We start from the raw sequence: 14902 nt of genomic DNA on the forward strand, positions 1-14902 counted from the left end.
ACAAATGAACAAAGGATCACTTTACCCCCCGAACTTGATACAAAATATCAAAAACGTCCTAATTAGCAAAATAATATCACTTTTACCCTAAATTTGTTAAAAATGGTACAAAACCCCCCTCCCACTCTCACCCAAGAGAGTGAGATACACTCTCCGGTTTTAATGGTGGTTTCGGTTTTCTAAGGTGGTTTTTGATAAAAAAAAGGTTTAAAATGGTCCTTATTATTTTTAAACATTTTAAATTAATACCTAATAATTAAAAGAAAATAAAAATTAATCCCTATAATTTAAAACTTTATATAACAAATTAAACCACAAATTTCATATATACAACAAATCAAACCACAAATTTCATATATACAACAAATTAACCCTCAAATTTATATTTTTAATAAAACAAATGATTTTTTTTAATTTTTTTTTAAAAATTTACAGACTCAGGGGTCTGTTCTTCTTCCTCAAGAACAGACCCCATGGATCTGTTCTTCTTCCTCAAAAACAGACCCCATGGATCTGTTCTTGAGGAAGAACAGACGCACCGGAATTTTGAAAAAAATTGATTTTTTTTGAAAAAAGGTTCAAAAAGGCCCCTAAATTAATTAGACGTTAATTGATATTTAAGTATGATTAATTAGAGTAATAATAAATAATTAGAAATCCACTCTCCAATTAAGGTGCCAAGTCAGCGTATGAGGTTTTTTGAGACAGTTTTGCCAAGTTCAGGGTAAAAGTGATCTGGTTTCGCTAATTTGGACGTTTTTGATACTTTATGCCAAGTTCAGGGGGTAAAGTGATTCTTTGTTCTAAACAAATGCACTTTTCAGGTAAAATCTAATCAATTTTAATTAAATTATAAAAATAACAATAGTGAAATTAGTTTAGTATATAAAATTTTTCTTTTACACATTTTTTTTAATTTACTTACACCGTTAAAAAAGTGTCATATTTATACATCAATTTTTTTTCTTCTAAATCCATATACTTAGATGACATCTATTCAATGGTGTAATTTGATGAGTTGGAAGTCTTATGTCTCCATATATAAATTTAAAGAAAAAAATAAAAGTTAATATTCAAATATGATATTTTTTAAAAAGCGTGGTTAAATTGAAAAAACATATAAATTTGGTGAATTTTTATCACATTAATACTATTATCTAACATATCAAGTAATTATATTTTAAGATCTCACATAAAAATACTACTTAGTTCAAATGGTTTATATATAAAAGCATTCTATTATTAATCGTAAATCTATTTTTTTTCTTCTTTTTCCTTTTAATGATAAAAAAGATACTTAATCTATCAGGAAAATAATCTTAGGAAATAATAAAATAAAAAAGAACACAAATGCAATTTTTTGAAGTTAAATAATCATTGTACGTAGCATCTTGCTTGATTTAAGTGATAATTTATTCCATCAATTTGTATTTGATGGTCAATAGTCAATTTAGCTATTAATTTTTTTAATTTATTTTTAGTGTGATAATAATTATTGGAATGAGCAATACGCACGCACTGAATAAAAAATAAAATAGTTAATTCGATAAAAAAAGTTAAAATTGAGCTAAAATTGACCATAAAATTAAAATTTAAGCTAATTGACCTTTGCTTTTTAATTGAGGGGAAAATTGCGACTAAGTCCGTCATGTTAACCAGTCGAGATATTTTGGACCGAGGCCTAAAATATCTAAACTGATTTAGCCTTGAGCAATTGGTCAAAACCCTTGTGGTTTCGCCGCACTTCCTGCTCTCTACCTTATTGTCGAAGGCAAAAGGAGGCAGTGTTCGATGGACCGGTGACTGAAGTAGAAAAACGAACGAGACAGTGGAGTGGCCTTGATTTTCTTGCCCTAGAGTGGACATTCATAAAAATGGAAATTGAAGGTGCTGCAATTCGAGCTCTTGGTTCACTTTTCAAGCTTACCGAAGTCTACCTATGGTGCCTCTCTTTCTTACTTTTATACTCTAGTTAGGTTTTTGGTGCTAATGTTTATGTTGTTTTTTACTTTTTAAATGCAACTTCAACAGGGACGACGGCTCCACAGAGACTCGGGAAGTTTGTCCTTTCCCAGATTTTACCAATGTATGTTCGCAAGTAAATTTTAACTGATTAGTTCATTATCTAGATAGGTTCTTGCTGATAGTAAATCCTGAACTATTCTGTTGATATGCAGAAATCTCCTCAGGATCACGAAGATAACAGCTCAAACATTTCTTCTTTAATCAACGGTGAATTTCATATGCTTTCCCAATTTTTTTTATTGAACAGCTTGTTTTCTAATAATGGAGCAGTCTTAAGTTTTATTCTGACCATTCAGATTTTAGCGAAGCTCCTGTCGATATAGAATTGAGTAAAGAAATGGATGCCTTAGGACTCCCAGTTTCCTTCCAGTCTAATAAGGAGGTAATGCAACATAAATCACATGTTATTGTCTATGTGTGCCCTTTAGCTTACTTCTGCAGCCAAATTGTTATGCTACTCGAATGTCTTCATCGCTACTATATGCTTATATTTTGCTTGTTTTTGAGTTGCTCTCACTAATTAGAACACTATGACTATCCAGTATAGTACATTTGAAGTGGATTTGACTTGTATCCTTTTTTCAGTGTAAGAACAGCAAAAATCATATAGTGATCATTGTCCTATTACCGATCTGCTACCCTTGCTTTTGTTGTTCTTTTTTTAGTTTTTATTATTTGTTACTTATGATTCGTACTATCTACCAGACGAGGAGTAAAATGAAGAAAAGGAAAGGAGGTCGTTCAAAGATTTCTCGTAGTTATAAAGAAGCAAAAGATGAAGCTGTAGATATTGATAAAGTGAGTGAGGTGGAGATTGTATCTCCTACTGCTTTGCATAATAACATAAGCCATTCTTTATCTTGCATGTCAATGCTGGGCCAAAGTGAATCATGTTATTATGATGGTGCAGTTGGTGTCAGCGGTTCCCGATGTCTCGATGGTGAAGAATCCACAAGTTCAGCTATTATATGTAGTTCTGTCTTTGATGAAGCCTCTCATGATCTGTCTAATATTGGCCAGGAACATGAGTTTGTAACGCTAGGTGATGTTGCATCTGATGATGAAAATAAAAAAGGAATTCTTTCAACCAATTTTGATGCTGCTCCTTCGCCACCATGCCACTTGGAAGATGCAAGTGTTAACAATGGTGAGAAAGAATTTGGTGGAAGCTTGGAGTCTGAGTGTGTTGAAAATTCTTCTATTGCTTACCATTATAAAGAAGCTAAAAGGTATTGCAGTGACGAGAGTGCAGAGCAGTTTAGGGCTTCTGAAATTGTTGCACTATCTCTGAACACAGAAGTGCTCAAGTGCGATAAGTTAGAAAGTAATGGCTACAATGATTATGTTGGAGATTGGAGGATGTACTGGGACACTTACTACATGAGAAATTACTTCTATAACATCCAAACTGGTACGTCCACATGGGAAGCACCTGACTGTATGAAACATCTTGAATACGATGGTGTTACTGATGGATCAAGTGATGTAATTGCTGAAGTTACTGAAAATGAGATTGGCCCCAACACTTCTTGTGATTTGCTAAATCATTTTGAGAGTTTCGAGAAACATTCCGATGATGATAAATTAGTAGATCGGCTGTCAGATGAGGTTTCAGTAGAAATAGGAGTCACTGCCAGTTGTACTTGGCCTGGAGTGGCTGTAGCTGAAAGAGATCAGTTTGAACTCCGAGACAACCTTAAGGGAATCAGTACAAGTTGCGAAGATGATGTCACATCATGCTTATTGGATGCACATGACATTGTTGGAAGGTAACTTTCCCTTTTTCACAACTATCTCGATGGGTGATGAAACAATCCATAACAAATAGATTAATGATATTCAAATCCATATCAGATTCTCTGTGCATGTAAGGAAATTAAATGCCCTTTAAATGGCCAGAACATTTAATTGCATAATGCTGTCTAATATTGAGCATGCCATTGAGTGCCACTGCTACCATCTGCTTGCCCAGTTCTAACACATAGATTTTTTTGCAGCTTGTCCAGTATGATATCTGAACGAGAAAATGATGATGACAACATGCAAATGGAAGTTGGCAATCTTGCAACTAATAAGTTAGATACCCAGCTTGACTCTCGCATAAGAAAACAGAAAAAGAAAGCAAGAAAAACACGAGCTCATATAAAATCATCAAGTGAAGGTTCTCTCTTTTTTACTTGAAATAGTTTTGTTTTTCTCTTTCTTCACTTTACATTTTGTGATTAACTATAATGGACTCTGCTTAGGACTGTTCAGTCTATACTCCTTTTTCGGGGTACCCACTTGGAGTAAATCGGCACATTAAATCTTTTGTCCAATTTTGCTCTTGGGGATTTTTTACAGATAAGAAATCTTTGAGTTTCAGCAGACCATGTTGCAGCACTGAATACAATTTTGAAATACACAATCCCTTAATTCATTACCAACCTAATAAAAAAAGATTGCTGGTTGATTAGCTTGAGGGATACAGGAATAGTTTAATTTCTGGTAGACTGTAAAGTGTTTTAACAACCAATAAAGAATTTCAAATGATAAAACGAAGGTGTTATGGCAGTTATGCTTGTCATTTTGGATTCATTTGGCTAGACTATGTAATGGAGTGATTTTTATTTAAATTAAGTGTTCTTTATTAAATTTCTCCTTCTCTGTTATTGGTTATTAAAAAAATTGGTTCTCTTTTAGTGAACTAATGGTGTGTTTCCAGATATTCAGTGTGAAGAAATATTTGAAGACTTTTCTCCCAATATTGGCAGATATTGGCGTCAAAGATATCTATTGTTTTCAAGATTTGATAACGGTATAAGAATGGACGAAGAAGGATGGTTTTCTGTAACTCCAGAGCCCATTGCCAGGCATCAAGCACTCCGTTGTACTAGTGACCTCATAATTGACTGTTTCACTGGAGTTGGTGGAAATGCTATTCAATTTGCACAATTGTGAGTAATTTCTCGGCGATATATTGAGAATTTTCATTCATTTTTCCAGCAGGCCCGATTTTGCATGCGCAAATATAATCTTTCCACCTTTCTGTGTATATCTTGATTTTTTGTTATCCAATATTTCAGGTGCAAACACGTTACTGCAATTGATGTTGATCCGAAGAAGATTGATTATGCATATCACAATGCTTCCATATACGGAGTTGATGACCAAATAGATTTTATAGTGGGCGACTTTTTTGTTTTGGCACCAAAGCTGAAGGTATTATAGCTACTTGTTGCGTTCTGATAAGTTCATGTTGCAACTTGAAAACTAAGAGCTGAAAAATGCTTTTACTCTTATTCTTCTTTCTAAATGCTTCCAACTATGGGTGTAATTCTAATTTGGAGATCTTTGTGATTTTATTTTCATTTATGTTGAAATACATGTTGTTTTACTTTTCTTCTGTCTTTTATGAGGCTATTTATTGTCATTATGATTTAAGGATGAGTCTGTTGCTCTGAAGGACATCATCTGTTGTCCACTCTACAATATCTATCTAGACTGTTGTGCGTCTTAGAATTGGGGTCATGTGCAACCCACACACTCATTTTAGGTTTCAATGAGAAGCATTCTTATTGGATGTTTATTTGCAGAACGGTTGTATTTATTATCTAATTTTTTTCTTTACACTTCTGTTGTACTTGCCATTTACTTCTTTACCCTAAGCTCTGTTCTAGTCTCACTCTATTTCCTTCATTTCCTCTGTTCAGGCTGACACCGTCTTCCTGTCACCTCCTTGGGGAGGACCTGATTATGCTAAAGTGGGGACTTACAACATTATGACAATGCTTAGGCCACGAGATGGGTATAGTTTCTTTCTCTTTATTTTCTTTTTCTTTATTTTCCCCCCTTTTGGGAAGGAAACGAAAAAGCTTAGCAGCTTATCATTTGTCTTATCATTAATTTTTTTTTCCTGGATGGTTTTCTGGTGTGAGCAGATATTCTCTTTTTAACACTGCAAAGAAAATTGCTCACAGAATTGTCATGTTTCTACCTAGAAATACTGATCTCAATCAATTGGCAGAATTGACTCTATCAGCTGATTGTCCATGGTCATTAGAGGTAACCTTTAAATTGAATTTAATCGTTTTTCTTTTTTGCTATAGCTGTTAGGTGTCACTAAATAATAAACGAATTTTATTTTATTATCATGAAATTGGTGACCTGATATTGAGATTCTTTTTAATTTATCTGTGTCTTAGTCTTTTAGTGCCACTTTCTGATCAGCAATTTTGACATAAATTTGTCAATCCAATTTGCTGCTATATCCTGCTTTTAGCTTGTATTGTTAGTCAAATTACTTCTGCATTTTATGGAGAATGGTCTACCTTTTATTTTTTGTTTTAAATAGGGTTGTTCATATTGTTTGAAGGGATTCTATGTTTCACCAACTTTGACTTCTGGTATAAGCATTTAACTAGCTGCACCTACCTGATGCGACACAACACAGCTCGAGATTTCTGTTTTTTCCTTTTGGGTTTGCTATGTGTAGCAGTCAATAAATTTTCTGATAAATCCTGTCAAATTATATTTTAGCTGTTGTTGCTATGGTCCCAGGTTGAGAAGAATTATTTGAACGGCAAGTTGAAGGCAATAACTGCTTACTTCAGTGACACAACAGTATAGGGCACTAAATTGCCTTGATCCACTTATACAGTGGGTGAAGAAACTGGTGTCTTTGTGGAGCTGTTCTTCTTATTCGATGTAAACATTGTAAGTTATATAAATTGGTGATCTTCTATATCCAGAAACTACATAGGAACGTGGCAAATCAATCCTTGTATAAAAATAATGTCTGTCTAGAACGCCATTAACCGATTAGCTTATCGCTTGGAGTGAAATTCACTCTGCATGGAGATGCCAGGTAAATTCTCATGTGCTGGAAGAATTTAAAAATACCTGGCAAGAAAGATTCCTGTGGGATGTAAAGTATAATTTTGTAGTGTGATTTTTGTGTCTTAATTCCTAGCCCTCACGAATGCTAAGGAGAACCGTTGTTACAACTGCCAGTGTCAAATATTTTTCAGTCATAGAGTGGTTGGATTTAGGCCGATAGGTCCGGTTGGTGTATCTAATAAGACTAGGACTGACTCAATTTGAGAGTGTCTAGAGTTTTGCTGATGGAAGACTTAGCTGGTGTCTTTTCTCGCTTGTGCGGAGGTTAGTTTAATCTTCTTAGTTAAGCCTAAGCCTACTTCTGGTAAACCAAAAAAAATCCAATCAAGTCAATTTAGGTCATTGATGTCCTGGTATAAAGCTGAATATGCAAGATAAATTTATTTGTGTCGTCAAAAGAAATCAGTTTTGATTAACATCTTAATTAAGTCGGTGTCTTGTGATGAAAGGATATGCCGAATTGGCACTGAAAAACATATGTACTGTAAGTATAAAATAAGTGACAATGTTAAATGACAAAATCAATCTCCCTTGGATTTACTTGAATGGATTTACTTGAATTAGAATTAGTACCTATGCTAAATCATTTAAAAATAGTTCTTTTACCATCTATAAGTTATAGTGAAAACAAGTGTTTCAAATTGTTTTTTACCTTTAAAAATTTCAAACAAAAAGAACACGTGTAAACCTTTTTTTCCTTTCCAATTTAAATAAATGCTACAATTGAGACTGAAGATTTGAAAATGTGCTGAATTGATGTGGCCGTAAAGAAAATAGTTGGAAAAATAAAATATTTTCCAATTAAAGCGCGAAAAGATAAGATTGAAAGGAAGGGATGTTAATTTTGTGTAGTCTTGACCTGAAAGAAACAATTCCCCAACAAAGTCACAAGTGGGTAAAGAGACATTGAAAATCATAAGCTGATGAGTCGGATAATTAAAAGCTGTGAATTTAGCAATGAGTCAGTTGCTGTTATGAAAGCATTCATGTGTCGTAATCAAAATCCAGGTGCTATGAAGAGCAAAGCATTCATCAAAATCTAGCATTTCTTGCATTTTGTATTGCAGGTGTCAATCGGTTTTCCTGATGCAACCTACGACTATCCACTCTTACCTTTCTACAACTGCTCCAACTTAGGAACTTTCTGCCACTGCAAAATTCATAAATAATTGCCAAAATAGTTATAGCTGAGACAAATCGAAAATGTCTAATATTAAAAAAAAATCAACGAAGGAACGTACTTATTGAAAATGGACTAAAATTGGTGGTTTTAAAAACATTTGTTAAATTGACTTCAGCCGGAAAGATTTGATATTTTCAAGACATTAACCCTTAAAACTTTGAATTCCGCTTCCGGAAAGTTTGTATATACGCATCCAAAATTTTCTGAAATTCATGAGAATTTTTTTGAGGCTTTTTAGTAAATGAGTAAGGCGTTCCTTTTCTATTATAAAACATGTGCTTTTATAAAAAATCTAAAGAGTAAATCATACTTTTTTAATTTTTGTTGTATTGGATTATTATAGTCTTATATTTTTATTATAATAATAAAATTTTATGATATAATTTTAATTATAATTATGAAATTCATAAATTCTAGTTATATTCAAATGATTTGTATTATTAATTATCGGAAATACACTGTAGCTTATTTTTATAAAGCATTTCTCTCACATTTCTATTTTTTTATCATTTATTTATTTTTGTCATTTCCAGTGTGTATTTTCATCATGTTGGTTTCCGCTTCCATTTCAGTGCATAGGTTATTATTGTTAGGACTGCAAGTATTAGCATATGTTTGACATTGGTAAAAATGTGGCCTGTCAAGCTGTTAACATTTCTTTTTCACGGGTCATCCATCCATCATTAGATGTTCTCCGGGTCTATTTATTATTAATACTGATAATGCCAATCAACTACCAAACCAGGTTATCAAACTTATTGGAATTGATAAAACTTTTTTTATTTATTATCTAAAATTATTTATGAAAATGAAATACTATATTTTATTTTGTTTTTACATCTTTTATCAAATTAAATACTTCACACTTACTATAAAAATTGTTCTCAAAGTTAGTAAATAGAAGAAATAAAAAAAAGTAATATAAATACAAAGATACTCCTAAATAAAATGAGACAATTAAAAAGGACATTGATTAAAATAATATAGAAAACGTATAATTTAGTACTTCTCTTTCTGTTTAATTTTGTTTATTTTTCATCTTTACACATACAAAAAATAATATTACAAATGCACCTTCGGTTATACTCTTCATTTCTATTTTGAAAATAAAATATAGTTAAATACAATAATTAATTCTATATCTTATTTTTTATATCATATGCATCAATAATAAATTTAGGAGATTTTTTTGGAATATTAAAAAAATGCAAAAAGACAAATAAAATAAGATGAAGGAATATAATTTAATGAACAAATTAATTTTTTTTATAATCGAAAAAAAATAGCGCTTGTAAAAAGAAACAAACTCACAATTTAACTGATTGCTGCTAAACACGTATACCAATTGGACTACAATTCATTGATCGAATAGATCAAAGTCATATGCCGATTTTTTTTTTGTAAGCCCATCCGGTTTTCAAGACTTCGCCCTGACTAATCCGGATCCAACCCGCGTCGTGCATCTGGCATGGTGGGTAAAACAACCAGTGGAATTTTTCTACATTCAGAAGACTCGAACCCGAGATTTTACTTAAACGATATCAAACCGATTACCACTTGAACCAAACCCCATTGGTTCATATGCTGAATTTAATGCCACTCACACTAGCATTTAATTGCACAAATGAGACTGGTGACTTTTCTAATAAGTTTCCTCAGATTAATTTTGTGGATTACTCAATTACTACTGTTAGGATCCAATCTAAATCTAAATATGAATTGCTTTGAAACTAATTCAGCCGAGTTTTAAATTTCATAATGACAACATACCATGCATTTTTGTATTTTGTCATTTCACTTAGCTTTAACATGATTAATATGATACTGATAAAAAAAACATGATTAATATGCTACATGTGAATGAACTACCAAATATAAATTGTCGGCATGCTAAACTGAATTATAAGGCGTTGAACCAATTAACCAGAAAAATAAAAAGAAAATATCAACCCGTTCTCCAATATAAAATACTGATAAACTTCCAATACAACCTAACGATAAATTATAATTCAATGTTTATATTTTTGTAAGTACTCTTTAGAAGGAGAAATTTTAAATGATAAATTTTATAAAATTCACGAATTTAAGCAAAGTTAATGGTTTAGCAGGATAAAAAGTTATAGAAATAATATAGATTCTGGAAACCTATCATTATCTATAATTTTTTGAGAAAATAACAAGAAAACAAGAAAAAAGGCTCCATATTTCATCAAATACAAAAAAATATATAGACTTTATATTTGTACCATTATTTTAACTTTAATGCCAATATTCTCTATTTGTTTTCATCCAACACCATCTTACTCTCAAGCTTACACGTGTCCCACCTTATTTCTTTAACTACCCCATCATGTTACCTTCTTCCTTTGTTATTTTTCCCTGTTTATATTACCAATTCTTTACTTTTTATTTCTAAAAAATAAATGGCTTTTTTATTTTAACTGAGCAACGACAATAATTACATTAGCTGCTTGTGGTTTGGTTTCTTCTTCGCAATCAGCCCTAGTTGTTGTTTTATTTTGCACCATGTTTTTAGGACAATCAATTAAACAATACATATTATGATGTACGTTTGGCCTCTAGTTTTATTTTTATTTAATTTTCATATTCTGCGGTGTATTAAATATTAAAAATTAAATATACATAAAATTATAATCTATTTAGCATATTTTTTAATTCATAATATTTAAATTTTATTAATTTTATCTTTTATATATAATCTCCACTAACGATTAAAATTTAATTAATCAGTGCTAATATAAATGTTATAACTGATATTAGAGGTGTGCATGGTTCGAGAGAATATAAGAATTGATAAATTTTTAGCAAACAAAAAATTAAACAGTGAAGATAAAAGAGTTTGTGCACATGAACACAACTGACAAAAGATAAAGAGTGCATCAAATGTTAAATAAATACAATGGTTTAAAAATTATTTTTGTATTAGAGTATATGAGACTATTTATCGCTGTCAACTGTTGAATTACTTGTGACAAAGAAACTTGAGCAATGGCTGGGGTTGTACAAATCAACTTTATTAATCATTTTACATTGACATTGATTTTTTTTCTTTTTCCACAATCTTTCTCTATTATGTTTTTAATAATTAATATATTCCTAAGCAGGAAAAGAAGAAAGATATCATATACATATCATAATCATAAAACAAGGCATTTGAAAAAATATATTTAAATAGATCATCATCAAATTTTATATAACAGATACATCTCCGATACATATATGATACATAGTTGATACATCTCCGATACCATTAAGTATATATTTGATACATATTCAATTTCCTTTCAAAAAAATACACACGAAGAATTTAATTTACGTAAAAAAATAAAGAAATAATTAAAACATACAAAAGGTATTTGAAAAATAATGTTTGATACATATCTGATACATATTTGATACATGTCTGATACATATGTAATATATCTTCGATACATAAGTTATACGTGATATTTATAAAAAAAAAATATTAAACATGATAGAGACATTTTTAAAATGTATTTAATATATACATCGTTGATACATAGTTTATACATAATATACATATTTTTTTACATATTTTTTTAATTTTATTACAAAATTTTAAATACATATTTGATATATCTTTCATACATAATTTATATATGATAAATACATTTTTACTGCTAATTATACACAATAGATACATTTTTAAATTTACTTAATAGATACATCGCAGATACATAATTTATACATGATAGATATATTTTTTAAATGTACTTAATAGATACATTGGTGATACATAATTTATACATGATAGATACATTTTTTAAATGTATTTAAATATATACATCGTTAATATATAATTTATATATAATATATGTATATATTTTTAATATACTTAATAAATACATCTATGATATATAATTTATACATAATATATATTACTTATACATCAGAACCGTGTTCGGCGTGTATCAATCATATATCTGTAATTCATAAAATTAATTATTTTAAAATTATATTATTTGTGCATTTTTATATTTATAAAATTTATATATTAATATTTTTAGAATTAAGATTAACACTGATATTTTACAATTTAAAATTTAAAATATAAAATTAAAATATAAAATTAAAATTTAAATAAATATGTTATAAAGAATTTTACAAGATTCAATTTCAGTGTTAAAATATATATGTAATACAAGTGTTTGATCAATTGAAAAAAGAAAAACAAATAACATCACATGTGTGACCCGCGTGTCACTTGGTACACTTGATGTCAGTGGCATCATGTTGATGTATTATGCACGCTGATGTCAGCACAATTGTATGAATGAAAACAAGGTGGTGGCCATGTAAACATTTAAGAGTTTTGGTAAAAAGTGAAAAGGAAGAGTCATTTTATGGTATTTTTGTGACTTTCTCTAATTTTTTTAGATGAAATTGATAAAATAATTTTATATATTTATAATTTTAATCGTGATTTGGCTCGTTAATTACTTTTAAAATATCTATAGCCTGACATGAATTGTTTACATAATTTTACTTGTGCAGTCCAAATAAATCGATAAACTTGACACCTTTAATTAAATTGAAATCTAAATATATTATTTCAACATGTCAAATTAATAATTCCAACGTTTAATTATTTTAAAGACAAATCTGTCGAAAAAAAGTCAAATCAATATCACAAAAAGAAAATCTTTAAAATTTCAAATTTAAATTAAAAAGTCTAAATTTATCATTTGAATATGTCTTCAATTATAGTAAACTTAATTTCAAGTAACTTATAAATTTTACACTTAATCTAAACAAAAAAAAGCATCAAATATATAAATTTAAAAGGCATAAATTTTATTAAATTAATAAACTTCAAAACTTATCATACAAATTATGCAACTTCAAGGAACAAAATCTTGTTAGAAATGGAAGCACAAGCTAGAGAAGGTTTCGAGTTTGACCTCTGAGCGCGGCACATTTTATGGGACACAGGCAGATTCTCTCGCCCATTTCTTGTGGCTGTTGTTCACCAAACATAAACAAATCAATTGGTAAGTTTGCCATGCCTTCATTATAAACATTGTCTAATAATAATTCATGATTTTGCCGTTTGGTAAAATGTTTCTTTCCAATTGACCATACTTTTGAACTTTGGGGTTAGTGTCTAATTGCAACATTAAGAAACTTAATTATTACACTAAAAATAGTGGTCATTGGAGTTTCTTTTACCTTAGTCGGTGTTGACTGTTAAGGTAGGTTTTGGTAATATTAAAAAGTTGCCTAAATAGAGGGAATCTTGTACTAGTGTAATGAAATTTAATTTCCATGTAATTGCCATTATCTCTTCACAATTAGATAGATGTCCCATAATTTATGGTACATTTAATGTGAGGAGTATACCTATATTTTCCTTTAACTAATTTAATAGTCTAAGTTCATGTTGTCATTACAACCCACCTGTTTAAGGTTCAATCGGGGTCCAATCAAAATTAAATCCGGATTATAAAAATATATCAAATACTATCTACAGTAAATTTTATACAATAATCACCAATTATCAAATGTATATTATATAAATAGAGAGATTCTTAGGTAGACTCAGTCCACCACGTCATCCGTGGATTAAGTCTATCACATAATGACACGTCATTAAAATGATGGCAATCTTGTAAATTTGTTTATTACTTATTTACACATTTGATATTACAAGAATGCCATCATTTTAATGACGTGTCATTATGTGATAGGCTTAGTATAAGGATAACGTGATGGACTGAGTCTACCTAAAAATTTCTCTATATAAATAAAAACTTAAACATATAATCTAAGTTAGTTAGATGGTCATATACGCAGTTAGTTTCCTTTTTTTAATAATGCACATTGCGTAGGTTTGTTGATTATCAAATCTAGCGATTTAAGCCGAACGTTTACAAACGTTACATAATAAATCCAAACGTTTCACCTTTTTAGTGATTGAAACCAAACGTTTACAAACGTTACGAAACAAATCCAAACGTTTCACCTTTTTAGCGATTTAAGCCAAACATTTACAAATGTTGAGAAACAAAACCAAACGTTTCACCTTTTTAACGATTTAAGCCAAACGTTTATAAATGTTACGAAACGTTTGGAGGATTATACCTATATTTTTAACTAATTTAAGTATTTCAGATCGAACCGTCAGTCCGGTTTTAATTTGAGTATTTGATCAATGACATAAGTTAAAGTTGTGAAGTGTATATTTGAAAATAAATAAATTGAAACACACCACAAAAAGTATCGTGATTATGGCTATGATGAAACAAAAAAATCGATCGCTCACATTGATCATAAAACTAAACGGTCGTCAAAATAATGCGGGAAAGCCACCACGGCCATAACTACGATTGAGATAGGGGGCCTGGCGTTACCACGGCCAAGACCACAAATGGTGATTTTTAATTTTTTTAACAGTTTGTTTGTAGTCTTATAAATACCAATTATAATTAAGATTTAAAAATTATTAAGTGTCAACCTGAAAAATAAAATATATATCAAGTTCATTTTTTATTTTTTATTTTAAATCTTTTATAGTGTTACGTGTATTTTACCCATGGGCATGCAAATGCTGAAGGAGGGTATATTCAATCTGAAATGATAAATATGCAGACTTTTTTGATCTTTTTTTTTTACTGAAAATGACGTTTATGATATTCAGCGTTAAATAGATAGGATAAATTGATCCTTTATTTGGTTTGATGTAACTCATTCTTTTAATTTATAAAAGTTGCATAATTTTGCCGAAGCTAGAAAGTTTTGATAAGTTAAAAGAATGTTATAATTCTGCTACACAAT

General features: G+C 30.1%; 1 protein-coding gene across 4 annotated transcripts; it reads left to right on the plus strand.

Annotated features, from left to right (window-relative positions):
• The first annotated feature begins 1675 nt into the window (after positions 1-1675).
• On the plus strand, positions 1676-6969 carry LOC126664243 (uncharacterized). Of its 4 annotated transcripts, XM_050356528.2 has the most exons (13): positions 1676-1942; positions 2032-2086; positions 2178-2232; positions 2322-2407; positions 2731-2823; positions 2936-2965; positions 3046-3794; positions 4023-4186; positions 4730-4961; positions 5091-5226; positions 5718-5812; positions 5946-6069; positions 6565-6969. In XM_050356528.2, exons 1-13 carry the CDS (start codon positions 1875-1877, stop codon positions 6631-6633), a joined length of 1956 nt encoding a protein of 651 aa, XP_050212485.1. In that variant the 5' UTR covers positions 1676-1874; the 3' UTR covers positions 6634-6969. The 4 variants fall into 4 exon arrangements, with proteins under 4 accessions (XP_050212485.1, XP_050212484.1, XP_050212487.1 ...); XM_050356530.2 differs by lacking the exon at positions 2936-2965 and having other exon boundaries at positions 1677-1942; XM_050356527.2 differs by having other exon boundaries at positions 2731-3794.
• Positions 6970-14902: the final 7933 nt, after the last annotated feature.

This window comes from Mercurialis annua, linkage group LG1-X (assembly GCF_937616625.2).
Source record: "Mercurialis annua linkage group LG1-X, ddMerAnnu1.2, whole genome shotgun sequence".
Lineage (NCBI taxonomy): Eukaryota > Viridiplantae > Streptophyta > Magnoliopsida > Malpighiales > Euphorbiaceae > Mercurialis > Mercurialis annua.